The sequence below is a fragment of the Bactrocera dorsalis genome, chromosome 6 (assembly GCF_023373825.1).
Source record: "Bactrocera dorsalis isolate Fly_Bdor chromosome 6, ASM2337382v1, whole genome shotgun sequence".
NCBI classification, from domain to species: domain Eukaryota; kingdom Metazoa; phylum Arthropoda; class Insecta; order Diptera; family Tephritidae; genus Bactrocera; species Bactrocera dorsalis.
In genome coordinates, this window is record NC_064308.1 from 23,393,290 (window position 1) to 23,414,392 (window position 21,103).

At 35.9% G+C, this 21,103-nt stretch overlaps 1 protein-coding gene across 7 annotated transcripts in view; it reads right to left on the reverse strand.

Moving 5' to 3' along the window:
* LOC105222832 (uncharacterized) overlaps positions 1-20,634 on the reverse strand; it is a 186,869-nt gene extending 166,235 nt beyond the window's left edge. For 3 of the 7 annotated variants that reach the window (XR_007423202.1, XR_007423201.1, XM_049459956.1), the window contains exon 1: positions 4,374-20,248. Coding sequence is in view for 5 of the 7 variants with exons in the window: in XM_049459956.1 (XP_049315913.1) it covers positions 4,374-12,698 (8,325 nt within the window). In the remaining 2 variants the exon portion in view is untranslated. Of the gene's footprint in view, positions 1-4,373; positions 20,271-20,349 lie in introns of those variants that run through there. The other 4 variants (XM_049459958.1, XM_049459957.1, XM_049459959.1 and 1 more) reach the window with 4 other exon arrangements.
* Between the last annotated feature and the right edge of the window lie 469 nt (positions 20,635-21,103).

Sequence of the window (21,103 nt, forward strand, 5' to 3'; positions counted from 1 at the left end):
CTACTGCGTATCAGGACAGCTGGTCAGTCTGGCATCTCATTTAAGGCGAACCTAACTCGAGCTCAGCAAGAGCATCTCAGGAATCTGCGTACGGAGCTTGATAATTTAACTAAGGGCGGAGATAACAGCAAGACAATTAAGTACATTAATGGGGTACCAAGGATAGTCGATAAGCAGTATTTTCGTGCGCCAAAAGAAAAGCCTAAAAACTCGTAAGCTAGATATATACTATCAAAATACTCGGGGGTTAAGACCAAATTTAAAAGAGTTCTTAATCTCATCAGCAGGGCATCAATGTGATTTGATTTGTGTTAGCGAGTCATGGCTTCATGAATCAATATCAGATAATGAAGTGGTAGATGATACGTATTTAATATTTAGGAAAGATAGAGACAACCAAACAAGCAAATGCACGAGAGGTGGAGGTGTTTTCATAGCGGTGAAGCGTAGTATCATTGCTGAACTACTGCCAACTAACTGTAGTAGTGTCGAGCAAGTTTTCATTAAAGTAAAATGTACCGAGGGCGATCTAGTGGTTGGATGTGTGTATCTCCCACCACTGTCGCCGTTGGATAAGTATGCGAGTCAGATGTCAACAATTTCGTATTTGAAGGAAAAATATCCCAACTGTGCATTGATTATTGTTGGCGACTGAAATTAAGGCCAACCTAAAAACGAACGTAGCACCGACCTATGCATTCAAGAAGGCGGACTATTGGGGATTGAATTACTTCTTTTTGAGGACTAACTGGATTGAACTGTATAAATTAGTATCACTGGATGACAAGGTAAACTGGCTATACGATAGAATTAACGACGGAATTGTGCAATTTGTTCCTGTCCATACGAACAGGAAAAGCAATTATCCATGCTGGTTCTCTAGGGAGCTGATAGGGAAAATACAGCAGAAAAAGGATGCGCATGCAACATACAAAAGATTAAAAACCAGTTACGCATACAATGTCTTTCGTCGGTTGCGATCGGAATGCAAAAGAATCGGCAAAAGGTGTTACAACGCATACACGTCCAGGATGGAGGAGCTTGTACAGGTAGACACTAGTAAGTTCTGGGAATTCATCAAAAGCAGGAGACGGAACCATATGGATATTCAACGGGTGGGGAAGTGAGCAATCTTTTTGCATCGTTCTTTGGTAGTATCTATGCGGGGAAACTTAATGACAATGGGGAACCAATGCCCACAGCTCAAGCTGCGGAAACATTGACTAGTTACGATGTGAAACTATCGGAACTCACCATCCGCTTCGATGAAGTGTACGAGCAAATGTGCAAACTAGATGGAAAGAAGGGAGCCGGACCAGATGGAATACCAAACATATTACTGAAGAGCTGTGCAGTCGGACTGGCCGAACCAATAACCCACATCTTTAGTAAATCACTGGAGATGGGTATTTTTCCATCGGCGTGGAAACGCTCGTATATTTGCCCAATTTACAAGGCAGGGTCGAGATCTGAGGTGTCCAACTACAGGCCAATATGCATACAGCCGGCAATGGCTAAGTTGTTTGAGAAACTAGTTTTGCCGCAGGTGAATTTCGCCTTCAAGAATACGATCTCGACCAAGCAACATGGATTCTTTGGCGGCAGGTCTACGGCTACAAACCTTTACCTGTATGTCGACTACGTACTGCGAGCGTTGGACAAGGGTGAAACAGTTCACACTATCTACACGGACTTCAGCAAAGCCTTCGACATGGTGGATCATGAGCTCTTAATAGAAAAGATGGATCGCTACGGAGTGGCAGGAAACGTATTGAGCTGGTTCAACTCGTACTTAACTGGGAGATCCCTGCAGGTGCGAGTCAATGGCTATGTGTCGTCCGAGTTTAAAGTGTCTTCCGGGGTTCCACAGGGTTCCCATCTGGGGCCAGTGCTGTTTAGCATATTTGTAAACGACATTGGGGCCAAAATGTCGTAGGACTTTCTACTTTATGCTGATGACCTCAAGATATTCAGAAAGATAAGCACTGTGGATGATATTAGCGCATTACAGCAAGACCTCGATAGACTTGAGGAGTGGTGCGATGAAAATAAATTAAGTTTGAGTTTAAACAAGTGCGTGGTGATGTTCTTGTCACGGTCCTTGAGTCGTCGTACAGCAGCTTACCGTATTGCTGATCATCAGCTAGAAGAAGTCACAGTTGTAAAAGATCTTGGTGTCATGATCGATAACGCACTAAATTTCACCAAGCACATTGACAAAATTACTTCACAGGCGTACAGGACACTCGGGTTCATTTTCAGATGTGGTGATGACTTCAGGAATGCTGATACTTTCGTAAGGCTGTACACGACCTCGGTGCGTCCGATGTTAGAGTACTGTTCAGTGGTTTGGTCTCCCCATACCGACTGCCTCATTGACAAAGTGGAGAGAGTGCAGAAGAAACTCTGTAAACATGTCGCATACTTCCTGGGACGTAAAGGATGGGTCGGAGGCTCGGAGGAGGTTCGTGGTCAATTTGGGATATGTAACCTGATGAGTCGGAGACAAGTATCAGATCTCTTGTTTGTTTTTAAATCACTAAATGGGTTAATCGACTCCCCGGAAATATTGGAACAATTCGGCATTGTAGGCCGTATGCCTGGTTTGAGGTCGCACAGACTGTTAAAAACAGTTAACTCATCGAAGAACTACGTGCGGGGTGGACCGAGGAGCAGGGTTGTAGACTTAGTAAATAGACACTATGAAAATATTAATATGTTTGGTTGTACATATGCGAGCTACGACTCTAGGGTTAAGGAATTAGTTAACAATATATCAATACAGTATCATTAATGTGTGATTTGCCTAGTCATGGGTATGCCTTCTGTTTTATTTATTTTTTTTTTATTTTTGTTACACTTTTCTGTACAAAGCCAATTGGCGTGAATAAATAAATAAATAAATAAATATTTAACGGTTTTAAAACTACTGTTCAATTCATTTTATAATAATAACTTTTAAGTGAATTTTTAAGGAAATACAAGTTTTATAACGATTCCTTAGAATTCAGTACATTTTTCCTTTTACCAAAAACTGTGAGTGGCCTATAAGGTGAGATTTTATACAATTAGGATTATACTGATTGCTGCTACTGAACAAGGCGGTTTTTTCTTGGACGCATCATGTGGAACCGGCAAAACATTTCTAATGTCACAACAATAAATCGCATTGGTAGTTGCATCACCAGACGGTTTGGCTACTTTACTAGATGACGGCTGTAGAACGTACAAGCACTTATGACAAACCAAACGCTACATAGAAACTAATAAAAGCGTATTAAAAATAGCGGTGAAGATGCAGTATTGAGAAAAAATTCAATCATAATTTGAGATGAGTGCAAAACGGCTCAGAAATATTCTCGAAGCATTGGTCACAAAAATTCAATATTTAAACGGCAATGACTACCTTTTCGACTTTTCTGTGTTACTACTGTTTGGTGATTTCCGACAGACCGGACATTCTTTGCATTACTTTAGCCAATTAAATTAACGAATATTTAAACTATAGTTATTTTTATATTAAAACATTTGTATTCGCCTTAAATATGCGCGTACAATTTCAAATTGATTCACCAGCACCAATATATTCTGAACAATTGTATGATATTAGAAATTTAGAATAGACTGCAACTAAATAAGGAATGCAATAAACCGCAAAATTTCTTCATCACTGCTGTTCACGAAAAAAAAAAATTATTGAGAGTAGTTTTCAAGAAAAAAAAATAACTACTTGGATCATAACTGATTACGTAATCGGGTTACATTAGCGGACACAAATGTTGTTGTTGACGAAATTAATTTCCAAATACAACAATTTTTTCGATCTGATGTATTTTAATTCAATTATTACTTTTGGTGATGGAAATGAAAACGTATCATATTTTGTTTCTAAATTCGGTAGAAATATCTCGAACAGGGAAATATGTTGCAGCATGTTAGGTTGGTGTAAAGTGCCCCCTACCCAGCATTTACTGTAAACTGTCAAATAACTTATGTATTTAGATAATTTGCATTCAAGGTCTAAAATGAACAGCCTGAAACCACTACAATCGGATTTTGGAGGAAAGAAAAGATGAATTCCCTGGAGAGCAAAGATTCTCATTTACGACATTCAGTGCTCAGAAGATTCAACATCAAGAATAGCAGTGTTAGAAGTCTCTCTAATGTAAAAAAATAGAATAGAAAAAATATTCTCCATTCGAAGCAAATGACTGTGCTGGATTACCAGAAGTAGATAAATTACATCAGTTACCCTTTTTATTCATTCACTTGAAGTTCTTGAGGGATTGCTTTTACCTACTGGACCTCTGTATGATAGTTTACGATTAACCGTCACACAAGCTCAGATTCTGTGTTAATATTGGAATGCTTACCTTTGCACGATCTTTACTACATTCCTCGTCTTTAGCTTTAACTTGATAATTTTTTTCTTCGATTTTCCGTTCTTTCAGAGTTTTCAGAAGTTTCCATTTGCTACTCCCAAGTACTGATGTATTGATATTTGTACCTTGCGTCCCACTAACTTCAGCACTAGAATCATGACTTAATAGATGTATTTCCATTTGTGTGTTGTCTTGTGTTTCTTTCTCAAGTTTTATTAAATGTTCATGAATCTTGTTAACAGTTGGAGCAGTTCTATGATTAATTTTTAACCCGGTATTTTCGTCCTCAGCATCAGCAAAATTTTGTTCCACCCTCACACTTATGTTAGATACTTCAATGCTCTCTTGATTGCTTTTAAATGCTTGATAGCTTGGAACGGTCTTATAAATATTTTGGTCGCCTTCCAGTTCCTCACTTAGTTCAGCTGGTGTATCTGGACCAAGTGTGGCACTGGATGACATACTCACATTATTTACATCATCATCTTCGTTAAAATCAACATATATATCTTCATCCATCACATTTGCTTTCGTAGCAGAATTTAGCAACAGGTCATTTTGCGTTGGTTTGCTAGAACTTTCATTTTCATTTGTTATAATTGTAGCTATGGTTGACCGTTTATGCTTATCGCAGCTACTGCTACCACCCCCTTGACTCGTTTTTGCCTTCTCTTTATAAAGTTTGATTCCGCTGGCCACTTCCTCTTCAGACGAATATGAAGAGGTAGTGATATGTTGATGCTGCGGATCATGATTAGTTGCTTCATTATCCTTATCGTTGTTATTATCGGTCATCCGTCGGCGATCACGTCGCTTGCGAAAACGCTTATGTTGAGCTACACGTTCACCACTAACATGCTGTGTTTTCTGTTCTGATTGTTGCTGATGAAGGTTATGACATTTTGCGAATTTATTGCGTGCTGCATTATTAGCACATACGAGTGTATTAATCGTACTGCCTTCATCCATAGTTTCACTGCTGCCAGTTTCCTCCAGAGCATGTTCCTCAGCATCCATATCAGAATACCCATGTTGCGAATCATCTCCATTAATATCTTGCCATGCGCTATGCAAATCAGTAACTTTTGTCACACGTTCAAAGTTACTTGAGACGGTTGATTTCGTGGAAAACCAGCGGTTTTGTGAAGATTTCGTCGTCACTACTTTAAATGGTGACACCGCTTTCACGTTGTCTATTGCTGGTATTTCCTTGACAACACATTTCAATTCTCTAAAGACTTCACACATCAGCTGTTTAATAGCCTCGTCTGGTTTGTTTTCAGCAGAAAATTGCAACCCGGTATTATTGACAACTTTATTGTTATTATCAAATGTAGCATATGTATACATATGTTGGGAATTATTATAGCAAGTTGTACTTCTCAGAGTTAATTGATCGATTTGTGAAAACAATCGTATATTATCAACCAGGGATATGCCTACTGTTGACTTCTTATCACTTTCATCTAGGTATTCGGCTTTTCGTTGTTGTTCCAATTTTTCCAACTGTCTTAACTCATAACAAAAATATTCATCATCTGTATCAATGCTATCCTCAGTGCTTTGACGACGTGATGACGACAGCGTGCGGAAAGAATGCTGACTGCGATTGTCATCTTCTTCAGTTAAACCTAGAGAGACATCAAGCGACTGTTGTGCTGCCCAACTTCGATTAGCAAACTCACTTGTTATCGGTTCTGCTATCAGTAATAGTGATGGATGTGAGTTATCAGCTGATGTCACAGCTATTGATGGTACTTCTGTTTCATTTAAAACACCATCATCATTATATTTCCCTTCTTTCTTATCCACGACAGTGGACGAAGTCATTTGATTGGGAGTTCTTACAAAGTCCAGCAAGACGTGAGAATTATCCATCGCCTTTGAATTATTTTTTGTTAAAACTGATTTATTTGCACTATGTAATTTGGTTTCAACTTGATTTTGCAGATTTTTAAATCCTCCCGTAATCGTATTTATATATTGATCTGGTGGTTTCAATACTTTTGACTGTAAATCAAGAACTTCGTTTTCCTTTGTATCTGCCGTAACCGTTTCTTTGTGACGTATATATGTATTCGAAGGTGTCACTTTGACGGTTAAATCACGCATTTCATTTTCTTTAATTTCATTCTGTCCAAATATGTGGCCAGCTTCTTCATCATCCTTAACTTGCGCAACATCACTCAGTCCACTATCTTTTACATCGGAAGACACAACTCCCTTATAGTTGTTTCCGTCATCATCTTTTCTGACTCCAAGCTCTTTACTAAAAAACTTTATACCGTAAGATTGAAGTTGAGGTTTATTTGCATCATATATTTCAGTATCGCATCCATCATGACGTCCGTCAGTATCCACTGAAAATGTACTAAAATTTCCAATATCACTAACTATAGAGCCCTCATTATCCGAAGAATTAAAACTGGGTACATCCGCCTCTGTATCTGATACACTATATACTATAGCCGCAGCACGAGAATCCGTAATTCCACGAGCTACAAAACTGTGACGCCTGTATCCAGTTTTGGCTTTCTGCATTAAATTATTTACAGTCGCTGAAAACCTTGAACGTTTTTTATGGTTACCAGCTACAGTCTTATTAGTTGTATCACCGCAATTTAAATTGCGAGCAGCAATTATGTCTGATGTAATTGTGCTAGCAACGGGGACTGCACCAGGATGAGTAGCATGCTGCACCAGCTTTGTGGGTAGTTTGTAGAAACGTTTCGAAAAATCAAAACTGCTACGCGAATGTTTATTGCCACTCTGCTGTTGCTGCCAGCTTCTTGTTGGCTCCGTAGCCACTTTATGCAGTGACACATTACGATTATGTTCCATGTTCTCACGAGACACATTGAATGATGCCATGTGACCAACAACTGAAGGGTAACAATCATCTTGGCTTGTTTGGAAAGGTCCTCTACCTTCCATGTAATTGTCATGGCTCGTAGGCAATGACCGAGAACGACCATATCGTAAAGATCGCTTCAATTTTAAATTGTCCGGCAAAAAATTAGTAAACTTATTCCAAACTTTAAATGTAGTGCTTGATGTTGTTTCACTACCGGATAAACCAACTATGCCGGCAGACGTTGAAGATGCTACTATGTCAATATCTTGTGCTGATTCGGCATCATAATGCGCACCGTGTAAAACATAGGGAGTGGACAACTCTGCATTCTTGTGCTGTTTGGATTGAAATACATAATTTCGAGAACCGTTAAAATTATTCTGTTTTAATATCTGATTACTTTGTTCATTGACGACTGGTGAAGAACGATGTAGCATGTAATGTTGGTGATGTGTGTTTACTGCCTTTTTTATTGCCACATTAGAAAAATTGGTGGGAGCTAAGCAGCTTAAACCATGATTATATGACATTTGCTGATGAGGTTGATGTTGATAAGGGTACTCCAAATGGTTCTTACCCAAAAAATTTAGATTATTGCAGCTATTATAATCTTTAATATCATTAGATGTTGGATAATAAACGAGACGATCAGTAAGTTGTCCTTTATGTGTTTGGGATGATTCACACCTATCCTCAGACTGTATACTTGTCCTATCGGAAGTGCTGCTTCCGACCCCTTCTAGCGTAGTTGTATATGTGGGTCTGCGTAAAAGATCCGGCATACGCCGGTTGTGATCACCTAACATATTTGCTACACTTTGCTGTCTCTTTGGTGTCTGCCGTTGTCGCTGCCGATGACCCCACTCAAGGACTTCATCGACAGTACGTACATGCTCATCCATGGTGCCAACTTTGAGTTTATTGAAAATGGATTTGCTCTCATAGACTGAGCAAATGGGCATATTTTTAGACAACTCACATATATAGTTCAAGTTTTCTTCATTCAACAGGTAATTATTTTCCGTCGATAATGTCGCTTGCTGTATGGGCATTAAATTATTTTTTTGCTTTATTTTATCGCCATTGTTGGAAAAAGTGGCATTAGTTGTACTAATAATCGTTGGAATAACAGAATTAGCAGTCGCTATGGTAACGGCACGTGTTGTGATCTCCGGTTCTGCTTCAGTAGAGCTAGTATCATTTAAACTCAAATCACCATTATCCAGATCTGCGGCCATCCAAGCCTTTGAATTCAACCCCGAACTACACAAATTAGTGGCACTATTATTTACTGATTCCAAATCTTCAGACATAAGTAACTGCAAACTCATACACTTATTAAGAAATGGATTGTATTTATCAGCGTTCGTACTAACAACGCCAACTCCGTATAGCGTAGAGTTGAGGGATTTCTCCCAGCTTGACAAACGGCTTATAGATGAAACGCCAGAATTCGATTTTGTTTGTTTTGGTCCCGCATTTAACAATTCTAATTGTGCATTGTCATATGACGCGCTATGTGTATGAAATGGATTTAAGGCGTTTATTGATGGTACCGATAGGTTAGCTATACCTGCAACGGTGTCATCATTTACCAACTGAAAAGTCGCCTTTTTTTGAACATCATCGTTATTGCTGTCAATGGCTGCATTTGCATCATCGTCATCGTAGGGCGCTGGCGGTGGTGGGCTTTGAGTCCCACCAACACCAGCTAAGAGTATGCCATCAATGTCCAAAGCCAAAATGTCTTGATATGCTTTTGTTTTACTTTGGCATTCAGGATGTTGTAAATGTAAAAGAAAAAGCATGCTATTGTGTCGCTCCAGGCTTCTCTTTAGCGACTTTATATACTCATCATTATTGTAAAGTGTTGCTACCGAAGTAGCGCGACCCAATGATTTATCTTGACTATTAGGTGTTGCTTTTGTTGTTTGTAACAGCATATGCTCCGACTCCATATCCATGCCAGCCAAATAATTGCATTGTGGTTTCTGTCCGAGACCACTTTTATTATTTATAATATCATTGATGTTGGTTGTAGGGCTTATGGTAGAAACATGCAATTTTTTAAGACGCATCTCATGTTCTTGAGTTTCTAAAATTTTTAGTTGTTCATCCAAATTGGAATTGTTTCGAAGTAAATGAGCGCTATAGTCAAAGTGTGCCTTATCACTATCGATGGAACTATTTGTGAAAGGTGTAATTTTATCTATATCAATTATTGTTTGTGTACCTGCAAGATCGCCAGTTACATTTTCTTTCCTTTCTGTTTGCTTTTTCATAGAATTTTTTAGTTTTTTATTTTTTGTTTTCATGATATTCGACAGAGCTTCATTATCATCAGCCAGATTATTTTCAGTTCTTTTTATCAGCACCAATTCATCATCGGTTAAGTACATTCGTGTATAGTCGTCAAACGAGTTGCCAACTAATTTTTTCAGCGTGTCTATATTACGTTCCAAGGTTTTCATAACTTTTTCGAACTTTCGTATTTTATCATTTTCAAGTGTACGAAGCTCCTCGCCCATTGTTATCGGATTCAGAAGCAGTAATAAAAGATTCTTATTAACTTGGTGTATTTTTTGAAAAAAATTATGCTCTTTTTTAACCAGAGTGCGTAGTGTGAGAATTTGTGCAGAGCTTAATACTTGAAGATCTTGTATTTTATTTATTTCCATTAGCAATATCTCTCCAATGCTGTCGAGGAGTATGGTTTTGTCTTCATTCAGCTGGTTACAATAATGATCTTGAGCTCCTTGAACTTTTGTAGCTCTGTATTCGTCCTCCGAAGATGAAGCAGTTGAATAGTAATCACCATTATTTGAGTTATTTTGGACATATTGTTCCTCGGCGAACGCAAAACTGGAATACATTGCCGTTTTTTTAGGGAATACAGGACTGGGTGTATGAAGGCCAGCAGCTTGGGCAAGCGCGCTTTTCAGATTGTTCAGCATTTCCATCTCGTCATTGTGATGCTTTTTCTTTTTGTGTTTTTTAGCGTCTTTCGTTCTTCTTGCGACTATTGTTGTAGTTTTTGTATTTGCTGCCGTTGTCGTTATGCAAGCATTAAAAGCTTGTGCCGATGTAACTTCTATTTTTGAAACTAACTGAGATTTAGTTATATCGGAATGTTTTGAAAGTATAGCGCCAATACCACTCTCCTCTTTGTCTGCGCGTATATTGCTACCCGTGCCCAAACTGCTCAGTATATGTTCATTTGTGGCTTCACTATGTTTCAATAAACTTTCAACATTGGAAATTTCTGTGTTCAGAGCGTCATCACGATACGCCTCATTAAGTGTTTTATAAAAGTCTTCGGTCACTTCTCTATTGTTTCTAACATCGACTGATAATATTGTTCCACCCGTGTCTTCTATTGGTACATCCGCTTGCAAGAGTTCGCCTTGCTCAGAGGCCACTTGTTGAAAAAACTTATCCTTCCTAATAAAATCATTCATATCCATATCTCTTGTCTTATCAAAATCTTTCTTCTCGCGTATGTTATGAGTCGAATCACAATACATTTCCGGGCTGATATGCGTTGAGCGTGTATTCGATACTGTTGCATTTGTCTCAATTGTTGTTGTTGGCAGTGCCACAGCGAATATACTATCATCTAACTTCGGCAAATTCTGCATATTTTCTGTTATATTAGTGGCTTCATTACAACTGCCTTTAAACTGATCAAAACTGTTAAAACTTTCTGGCTGTGTAAGTTTCCCCAAAAGTTTACGGCTATACAGAAATTCTTGAGACAGTTCATTTTTGGCATCGTTTGCCAACAGTTGTTGTTGATAATAATGTAAAAGATCGAAATCTGTTACTTTCGAAGAGTCGAGCCAGCTTAAATGGGAATTTGGCTCTTGATGTGACTTGGTTTCTTCCAATAATATATCTGATACTTGTTGATTTTTTAAACATTGTCGGTTTACTGAGTTCAACGTTACTAACGAGCTGCTCACATTGCAATCAGATTGTTTTTCCAGCGACAAATTAGCGTCATCAACCATTACAGCGAGTTTGTGCTCATATTTACGTTGGCGATCACGCCGAACTGCTGATACCTGAAAATGGTTATTATGACCGATTTTGTTTTCATTTCGCAAGTGCTGATGTATGACATTTATTTCACCAGAATTGCATATATTATTTGTTTGTTGCTGCAATAACTTGTCAAGCGCTTCCAATTCGCTGTTTATTCGTACGGCATCCAGCGCATCTAATGTATCGTTCTTCAGCTCTTGTAACAAGTTATTATATATTTTAGAAGTGCATTCTGCATCAATATCTTGCAATAGTATAGCAGCTGAATTATTCAAGAGAATGGCCTGTTGTTCGGCTTCAACTAAATTAGACATCAATAATTGTTCACCTTGCAGCAAGTAATCGAACGATGTAAGCTTTTGTTTCTCGGTAGATTTTGAGGTATCAAGAAAGCTTAAATGTGTCACACAATCAGATTGTTGTTCATTTTGTTCTTGCTGTTCATGTTTAAGTGCTATTAAACCTATTAAATTATTTACAACTGACTGCTGTTCAAACGAGATCTTCTCGAGTTTTTCCAACCGCGCCCAAATTTTACCATACTCACCAGATAACAAATCGAGTGCACGCCAAGCAAATTTTAACTCTGTATCTAATAAATTAATACGCGTCGCTATTTTTTCCATATAATCTGATATTATATAATCGGAATGCTGCTGTGAATTGTACAACTGACAGAGTTGCTGCTCGCTGGTGATAGATGCCATACTACCGGTTTGTGGTGCAGAATCGAGTGCTCTCAAAGATTTACTGACGCCACTTAATGATAAATTATTTGCACTTAAGTTAGGCCCTGCGCCAACTTGGACAGATTCAATCCCGATATTATCGAGTCGTTCACCGATGCTATTGCTAAAGTTCTTATCGATGTAAGGTTTGTTGGTTTCACTTAAGATACCAATGCAGTCACCATTTTTATCATAGTTCGTGTTGTTGCTGGTGCTGAAAATGTGTGTGGAATTTTTTTTACTATTAAAATTAAAGACACAACTGCGATAGTTGTCATTTGTATCATAAAGTGGTGACGGTTTAATTTTTAGTAACTCTTTATGTAATGGTGGCGATTGCTGTTCAGACGGTATTTTGTCGTACTTTTGATTTATAGCCTTTTCAGCGCCTAAATATTTTTTAGATTGCTCCATTTTTTTCTGCTGCCTATGTGAGACAGGCATAGAATAATTCACATTTGTTGATGTGACACCACGGAAGTTTGTTGGTACACTGGAATCTGTCGCAAGGTTGTTATAAACTCTAAGCTTTTTGCGCTGTTCCAGACAACGATTGGGCGTCTTTAGTTGTACTTCGCATTTATGCTGCTGCTCTTGTTGTGGATTTTTGTCTTTGGCAATATTATAATGTTCATCATTACCAATATTTTCATCATTTGCTGGGTTTGTAGTTGAATTGATTAGAGACATGATAAAACGGTTCCTACTTCTACGTACTTATTGTCGTACTTTTTAAAATTTGAATAGAGCTATTGCAAGCTATAATTAGAGAATTTTAGTTTAATTTCACCCAACACTTTTAGCGTTTTCTTTTCTCGATGAAAAAGTTGGCTCATTTAAAGGCAACATTATTAAACCTTGTCAAAATTTTTAATTTTCAGAAAATAACAAAAAATCCGCCAACCAACTTATTCGCAATTTAGATTATTGAGTTTAACCAAATTTATCTAGTCATTATAATTAGTAATAACTTTGGATTTAAAAAAAAAATAACTATAAAAAAACGAGAAAAGTTATCAAAATAACATGCAAATGACAGCCCAAGAATAGGGTCCAAGAATAGGGCAGAATAAATGCAACTATTTTGAGAGAAAAGAAAACGCCATTATATTTATGTGCATCTATACGCCTTATCATGTGTGGAGGTATTTGTTGTGTACCATAAATCCCACACGAGTCCATTTCCATATTATGACATCACCACTTTCTTTTGCGAAGTACTGTATTATGTAAAATTATACTTAATCTAAAACTGGTGCACTTCAGAGGTTTCCGAAAACTTCTTTTAGTCTTCAAAATTTTAATTCAAAAACCACTTTAAATTGTTATATCAACACAAGATAAACACAGCAATTTCCTGTTTATTATTGATGTATTATTTTAATGCAACGCACAGAAACGAACACTGCCATGTCCTGGATTTTTATTTTTGTTATATATCAGTATAAAATTAATATAAAACACAATTTTACATCGAATTAAGAAATGGTTAACTAAGTATCCTAAGATTGCTCGTCTACCAATTTACTAAGTGTTATATGTCATTCGTTTGTCTCGCTAAAACGCGAAAAATGCTGGACCATATATAAGCGATTTGAAATGTTTATGATATAAGCCCAGAAAATGTTTATGATGTAAGCCCAGAAAGGCAAAAAGATATATGGAAAAACTGAGAGGCATATACGAATATAAAACTTTTATTTGAGTTGGCAACGTAAATCAAACAAAAAATACATAATAATAATATTTTCAATGGTTGTCCTTGTTGTTAACCCTTTTAGTGCCGAGCGAAAAAGAGGTGGCTATGCAAAAAAACCGGCCGAATTTCACAGTTTTACAAGGGCACTTTTCGTAAGTACAGCTGGAGTCAATACATCGGCTCAGCTTATCGGCATTTCGGGACGAAAAACAAACTGAAAAATTCAAGAGCTGTAATTTCATCAAGCATCACCACACCCTTAGACTTTTTCTTGTGGCGATATGTAAATAAAATAAAAGTCAAAGAATGTTCTTTCCAATGATAATAAATTTGAAGCTTCTTTATTTTTCTTTAAAAAAGTAGGAAAAGTAGGATCACTCTTTAATTGAATCATGGTTGGAATGTAAAGAAAATTTTATTTTGCTGTTTCGTGGACTCAATACGTATCTCTCTAATTGAAACACAAGGTCTGTCGCAAAAGAAACAGGACTGTTAAAAAAAACAACAAAAAATTAATATTTTTCAAAAGTTATATTTTTTATTGAAAGTAGTTTCCTTGTGCTTCGATACAGCGTTTAGCCCGGTCAATAAGCATTTCAAATGAGTGTTTAAGGTCATTTTTCGGAATGCTCTTGAGAATATCGGTCGTCGCCTTTTGGATAGCTGAAATGTCCTGAAACCAGTGTCCTTTCATGGGCAAATGAAGTTTTCCAAATAGGTAAAAATCACAGGGTGGCAGATCAGGTGAGTAGGGTGAGTGATTAATGGTTAATATGGAGTTTTTTGTCAAAGTGACAAGCGTCGACCGATGACACTGCGCATTATCGTGCAACATCACGCTTCATAACACCAAAGTAAAACACAGCATTAATCGTTTGGCAAGGTGGGACGAACTCTCGGTGTACAATACCCTCGGAATCGTAAAAACAAATGAGCATTGTCTTTATTTTTGACTTCTGAAGACGATTTTTTTTCGGTGACTTCTGATCGTCACAGAGGTCTTCACGACCTTCTTGGAATCTCTTAAACCACTCATGCACATTACTACAGGATAGGCACTGATCACCATAAACTTTTTTCGTCATTTGAAATGTTTCAGTAAACGTTTTCCCAAGTTTAAAACAAAATTTAATATTGCTCTTTTTTCAAAACGCATTTTACGACCGATGACCAAAAGCTGCTGTCACTTTTTGATCGATAACATCGATTGTAGTTATCCAATTGTCTGAAAATGTTTACGAAATGTCAAGAGGAGATCAAACTTTTTATCTCATATACCCACCAACAGGTGGCGCCACCAGAAACAGGTATATTTAAAAAGTTCTGTTTCTTTGCGACCTTGTATATCTCTTGAAAAAAATTCAGTTGCCAGTTGGTTGTCGAATGTTTATATTTTAATCACCACTGAAACGAATTTGAACACATTGTTTGTAAATGTAATATCGACATGTTTTCATTCGAATCCGAAAGAGTTCCGGATAAACTATAAGGTTGGCATGTTTAACGTTCCTAATCAATAACAGCGCAATGGCGAGGATTCTACAAATGCATTCATTCAAATTCATTTTTGGTGGAGCCATTACTCTGTTACAAGGTGCTTTTCGTCATACTCTTCCACCTGCATATATTTAAGTTTTGTATTCATTTGAATTGCTAGCAAACTTTTTTTAATAACCAGAAGAATACATATATGCTGAATGTGTAAGTGTGTGTGTTGGTTTATGTAAACTGTTTGAGTTGTTACTAAAACATACATACATATATGAAATAAACAAAATACAGATTAAATAAAAAAGTTAGGATATGTGAATCGAAGTTTACCGGGTCATCTAATATTGTATAAAAATTTATTTCAAAACACAGAAATGTCTGCATGCGGCACTTTTTAAAACTAGTTATAAATTACCATAAATTGTTTTGCGGTCGACCGCCAATACAAATGCCACGGTTCTCTCGCACTAAATACAAAGCTTTGGCTTTTATACAATTGAAGTAATTAAAGTCAAAGTTCAGATTTATGGAAACCCTTTAGGTAATCTAAAGGATCATTTAGAAATAAGACTGAGACAGCGCCCAAATTACACAGATACTAATGAAAGAACGGTACACATCCAAGTTCGTCTAATCAATACCACGATGTTCAAAAGAATTGGCCGTAGATAAAAAGAGCTACGCGATGTTAAAAAGTAAATTTTTGTTTATGTCTTTTATTTTACTTGAATTGTCGAATATTGTTTTTTTTTTTGGTTTTAGAATAATTCTGGTTTCGTGTTTTTTGGTCTGTTGTGACATTGACCGATATTTGCTGTGAAAAGTCAACTATAGGTACTGGGGTCCAAATATTCGGTACCAAGGGGTTTGAACAGTTTTTGATGAATTTGAAAATTCTTAATCTTAAGATAGAATACTGCAAATTTAAAATCGAGTTATATAGAAACTGGTTGTGTTAAACAGAAATATTGGAAATATTTTATTTACCGAAATTAGTTGAAATCGGTTGAGCAGGTCATGAGATATGTGAGTTTACACAGTTGTCAAATTTTTACACCTGCTCCGTTAAAGATCTCTTACATTATCTCGAGGGTAAAATTTAATATCTCTGGTGTGATTTTACCTAACAGATGCCCCTTTTTTACACTGGCTCCTTTAAAGCCCTCTTATATCACCTTGGGGGTGAAATTTAATGTCCCTGTTGTATTTAGTTATTGATTTATAGCGCCTTAAGTAGGTTTCAACAGTACCGTTATATGGGGAGTGGGCAGAGTTATAATCCGATTTCATCAATTTTTACACTGTTAGTAGTAGTTATTATTGGAATTGTTCTTAGCGAATTGGGCTTTTGTAGCTGTAGTGGCCTAGAAGATATGTACATCAAACAAATTACAGTTTTATATCTTATTTTTGTACCTAGTTACGGCACTTTATGAGTTTTCCCTTAAGAGCACTGTAGGCGTGGCAGTGGCCTGTTCACGCCCTTCTCCTCAGGCTTACATTTTTGTCAAGGAACGTGTGTGACAAGTTTAATCAAGAAATCTCAAATTTTACTTAGCTTGCACGAACGGACGGATAGACAGACAGTCACCTGGATTTCAACTTTTCTCCTCATCCTGAACATTTATTGTCATTGTATACCTATAACATAATCCTATACCTCTCGCTTTGTTTTAGGTGACACGTATAACCATTAGATGAAAAAACTATATACTCCTTAGCAACATGTTGCAAGATTATATTTGCTGTGTCAACACGCCAAATAGTTTTCATGAAAGTAATGTTAAATCTAGTAAAGCAAGTCGAAGGAATAAGCACAATAAAATTTTTGATAAAAGAGCGGCTTCTCAAACAAAAATCGATTTTGACTGAAATTTCGGCATGAACGAATTCGATTTACCCAATTTTCGAGTACTTTTTCCACTAAATCGTCTGTTATGAATAACACGTTGAATAATGTAGAGTTGGTTTATTGCTAAAGACCAATGACAACAAATAACCCCACAAGAAGTAGTCTAATGGTGTTAAATCAGAATTCACAACGTCACAATTTCTTGAAATAATCGCATCTCTAAACTTTTCTCGCAATAATTTGCAAATACAAAAAAACGGTTGGATAAAGCTCCTGTAACAGATGAGATGCCTGCAGAACGGTATAAGCATATGGACCTATTTTCCCTCCGTCATATTTTTATGTTGTTCAACAGGTGTGGCAACAATTAAGCATGCCATAGCAATGGGAATAATACGCCTACTCTAGACAAACTCCAGTGCAAAACACTATCCGGTAACTTCACTAAGTATTTAATATATAAAAATGAAACGCAATTTCGTTATGTGCCTCATTGCGCCCGAACCACGACACGGAAAGTCGAGAAAATTTGGAAGTTATTCTTTTAGTCCTGCAGAAGCTCCTGCAGAGCTCCTTATATGCATACATTTATAACTCAAGAAGGGCTAAACCGATTTGGTAAAAAATTTTACCTCGGGACGGGCATACGCTACTTTTCATCGTTTTTTGTTGAAAGTCAAAACAATTCATGTATAAAATATTATATTTCTTATCATTAGGATGTATTCAGTATTCATTTAGGAATCCTTTGAATATTGTTTTTACTTCAAAAAACAAAACAACATCACATATCCACTGCCATGATACAGTAATTTTTGTTTACATAGGTGCATATATGGATTATGCTAATTGAACTGAACAACAGTCGAATCATAATTTGAAATGAGTACACAATAGCTAACAAATATTCTCGAATCGTTTCACAGAACAATGCAAAACTTTTGGTAAACGGCAGCGATCTAGTTTGTGTTTTCTAATGTCTACTACTATCTGTTTGCCGTCGATTTTGCAATTATGTACATCTGATAATTCTGAAAGAACGGTTACAACCATTCGTAAACCAAATTATAGTTGACTAACTATCATGATTTATAACTGGAAGAGGCACCATTGAACAGATATTTATAATAACACAAATTCTTGAAAAAAAAATTCAGAAAAATAGTATAACGACATTTCATCTGTTTATAGATTTCCAGGCGGATGGCGGCTTATATGAGTTTGGTCGACATAAAAAATAAATCTTATTAAAGCCACACTGACGAAAGAGAGTTTTGGTACGAATTTGAGACTTCATATTAACTGAATTTATTTAAAAAAACCGCCTACCACAAGGGGATGGGTTTTCGAACCCACTATTCAAGCTTGCCCTTGTAAAGGTGATAACGGACTCTGGAGTAAATACTAAAGGCTCAATATTTTTCAAATCAACTGAAATGGCTAACGCTGACAACTATAAACGATTTAAAAACTGCGTTTATTCAAATAAAAAATCTGCAAACCTGGAGCTTACAAAATATGAAGAAAAAAATAAAGTATTAATCCACTCCATCACTTTTACAACGATATGAATATTTCATAAACCATACTTATAATTCGAAATATAAAGTTTTTATTTTTTCGAAGATCCAACTATGACCTATTAAAGTGTCTCTCATATAGTATATGCTTGATAAAAAAAACGATATTTACCATTCGAATATGAAGAAAAGGTAGACTATATTTATATTTTTTCTATTTTCTAGTAATTTAAATACTATAATTAATATTGATGTTTAAAATCATTTTCGATCTTTGAAGGCACTTCGAAAAACGGAGAATTTTTTATTCTGGAGTCAATTTCTCGAATAAAATTGGCTAGGCCCAATATCCAGCCGAGACATTGGCTACTATAAATCATTATATTAATATTTTGGGGTAATACCGATGTTTGCGACATAAACTCAAAGAAGACCATTTCTTATGAGTATACTCGAAACATGTTAAGATATCTTACACATTGGCCGATATATACATATATATTCACCCGATTTTATCCATTTTAGGCCCAAAGAAACACTGTTACCGGAAAGATATATTTTTTGAATTTCATTAAGATTACTACTTATTGACCGATATAAGCGGTGTAAAGCCAATCGGAAGTTAGAAAATCTTTGTGTTAGTATCTGTAAGTAGATGTTTCAGCCTTCCATTCACTTCTAATGCGAATTACGTTTGAAACGAACGCCAGATATTCTTTGAGTAAAAAATGACATTTTGTAGACTGTTTGATTTTTATTAAAACCTTAAGACTTTTTGCATAATTTTTCACATATTTTCGGTAAGCAGTCTGAGGTGGGGAGAACTCTAATCATGACTGAAAATTTTAATTTTTATTGATAATAAGCCGATAATTGATTAAAATATGGGATATTTAACGTTATATTGCAACAACACATTCAACACTTTGATGAATAAATCCGTAACTTAGACATTTGAAAACCACTACATCTGCTAAAATATTCAGGACAACAAGAAAAAGATTTTTTTTGTAGAGCTGCGTAATTTATGATAACAACAGAACCAAGACTACCACTATTTAACTGACTCTTGGTTCACGGAGATATTAGATATTTAAAGAAAAATTAATGCAATTTGATGGTGTATGGTATATTGTATCAAATTTGATATTAACCGTTTAAAATATTTTCAATAAAATTGCATTTAGAAATATAAATGAAAAAATAGAATTTAAGTATAGCTTTAAAAATTGTTTTTGTACGGGGAAAGCAATAGTAAGATTTAAAAATTAATTAAACTCCATCTGAGCCAAATAATAAAATATTCAAAACGTTTACATTAATGTAAACATTATATATATAACATTATTCATTTTAGACATGGCAGCTCCGTTTTTACGTGACAATCTCCTATTCACTTTTATCAAGTTTGCCTGAATGAACGTAGAAATAACGCATGCGCCGGTTTAGCCGTGTACATTATTCCGTGTGTATACAGCTGTATATATTGTATTTAGATTTTTTTTTGGCTAATAAGCATTGTGCATTTGATAAATTTTTAAGGCTTTTACTGGTATCTTTGTTGTCGTATAAAGCGTTTTTTTTTTTTTGCTAATCACCATTCTATGGATTTGTTGTATTATGAAATATACACATTTGTTCTTGGTGCCTCAAAAAATTAACAATATGTCGGGTACATATGTATATAAGCAGAAGAAATACATTCAGTGTCACTATTTAAGGTTTCAAAATAAATACGAAATAGCAATTAAGATTTGTTGAATTACTTTTGTTTCATACTTTTATTTTATATTTAGAAAATATAGCACTGCACCGGCGATTAGCAAGTAGTACACTATACTTTTATATGAATTCACTAAAATACCACTGCATTGCTTGGATATTGCTCACTGACTAATAAATACTATTACATAAATTAGAAATGTTTTTACCAAGCCTACTCCTTATTTCACTGAATCGGTATAATGTTAGTTATTTTACTACTAGTTTTAAAGGTTGACTGATTACCTAAGTACTAGGGATATGCGTGCACATGGTTACTGTATTGCAAGGGTGGAAGTGCGCTAATTCAGTGTTCATTGCGCAACTTTCACATATGTATATGTATGCATTCATTCGTTGTCGGTTCATTTGCAGTGTTGGCAGAGCCATTACTCAACCATTTAAATATATGATTAACGAAAAAGTATAAAAAAAAACTGAGTGCACAATAGTAAACAAAAATTTATTTTTAGTTGTGCTTGAAAGTAAAAATATTAGTTCATAGCTATTGTTTTAGTTATGGCAATACCGTTATGTTATGTACATGGCATGGTAGGAAATTTTATTTGCTAATTAAAGGTCCGAGGTAAAAATCGCTATCATTAATACATATAGTATATGGGAGTTGGTTATATTATGTTTTTGTTATATTTGGACTAGGTAACGTTTAGGTTTATTCATTTTAGGCGCAAAGATACAGTTTTATTATTATAACACGTTCTCTCATTTTCATCGAGATAACTCATATGTTGGCTGATATACCATGCGGTAT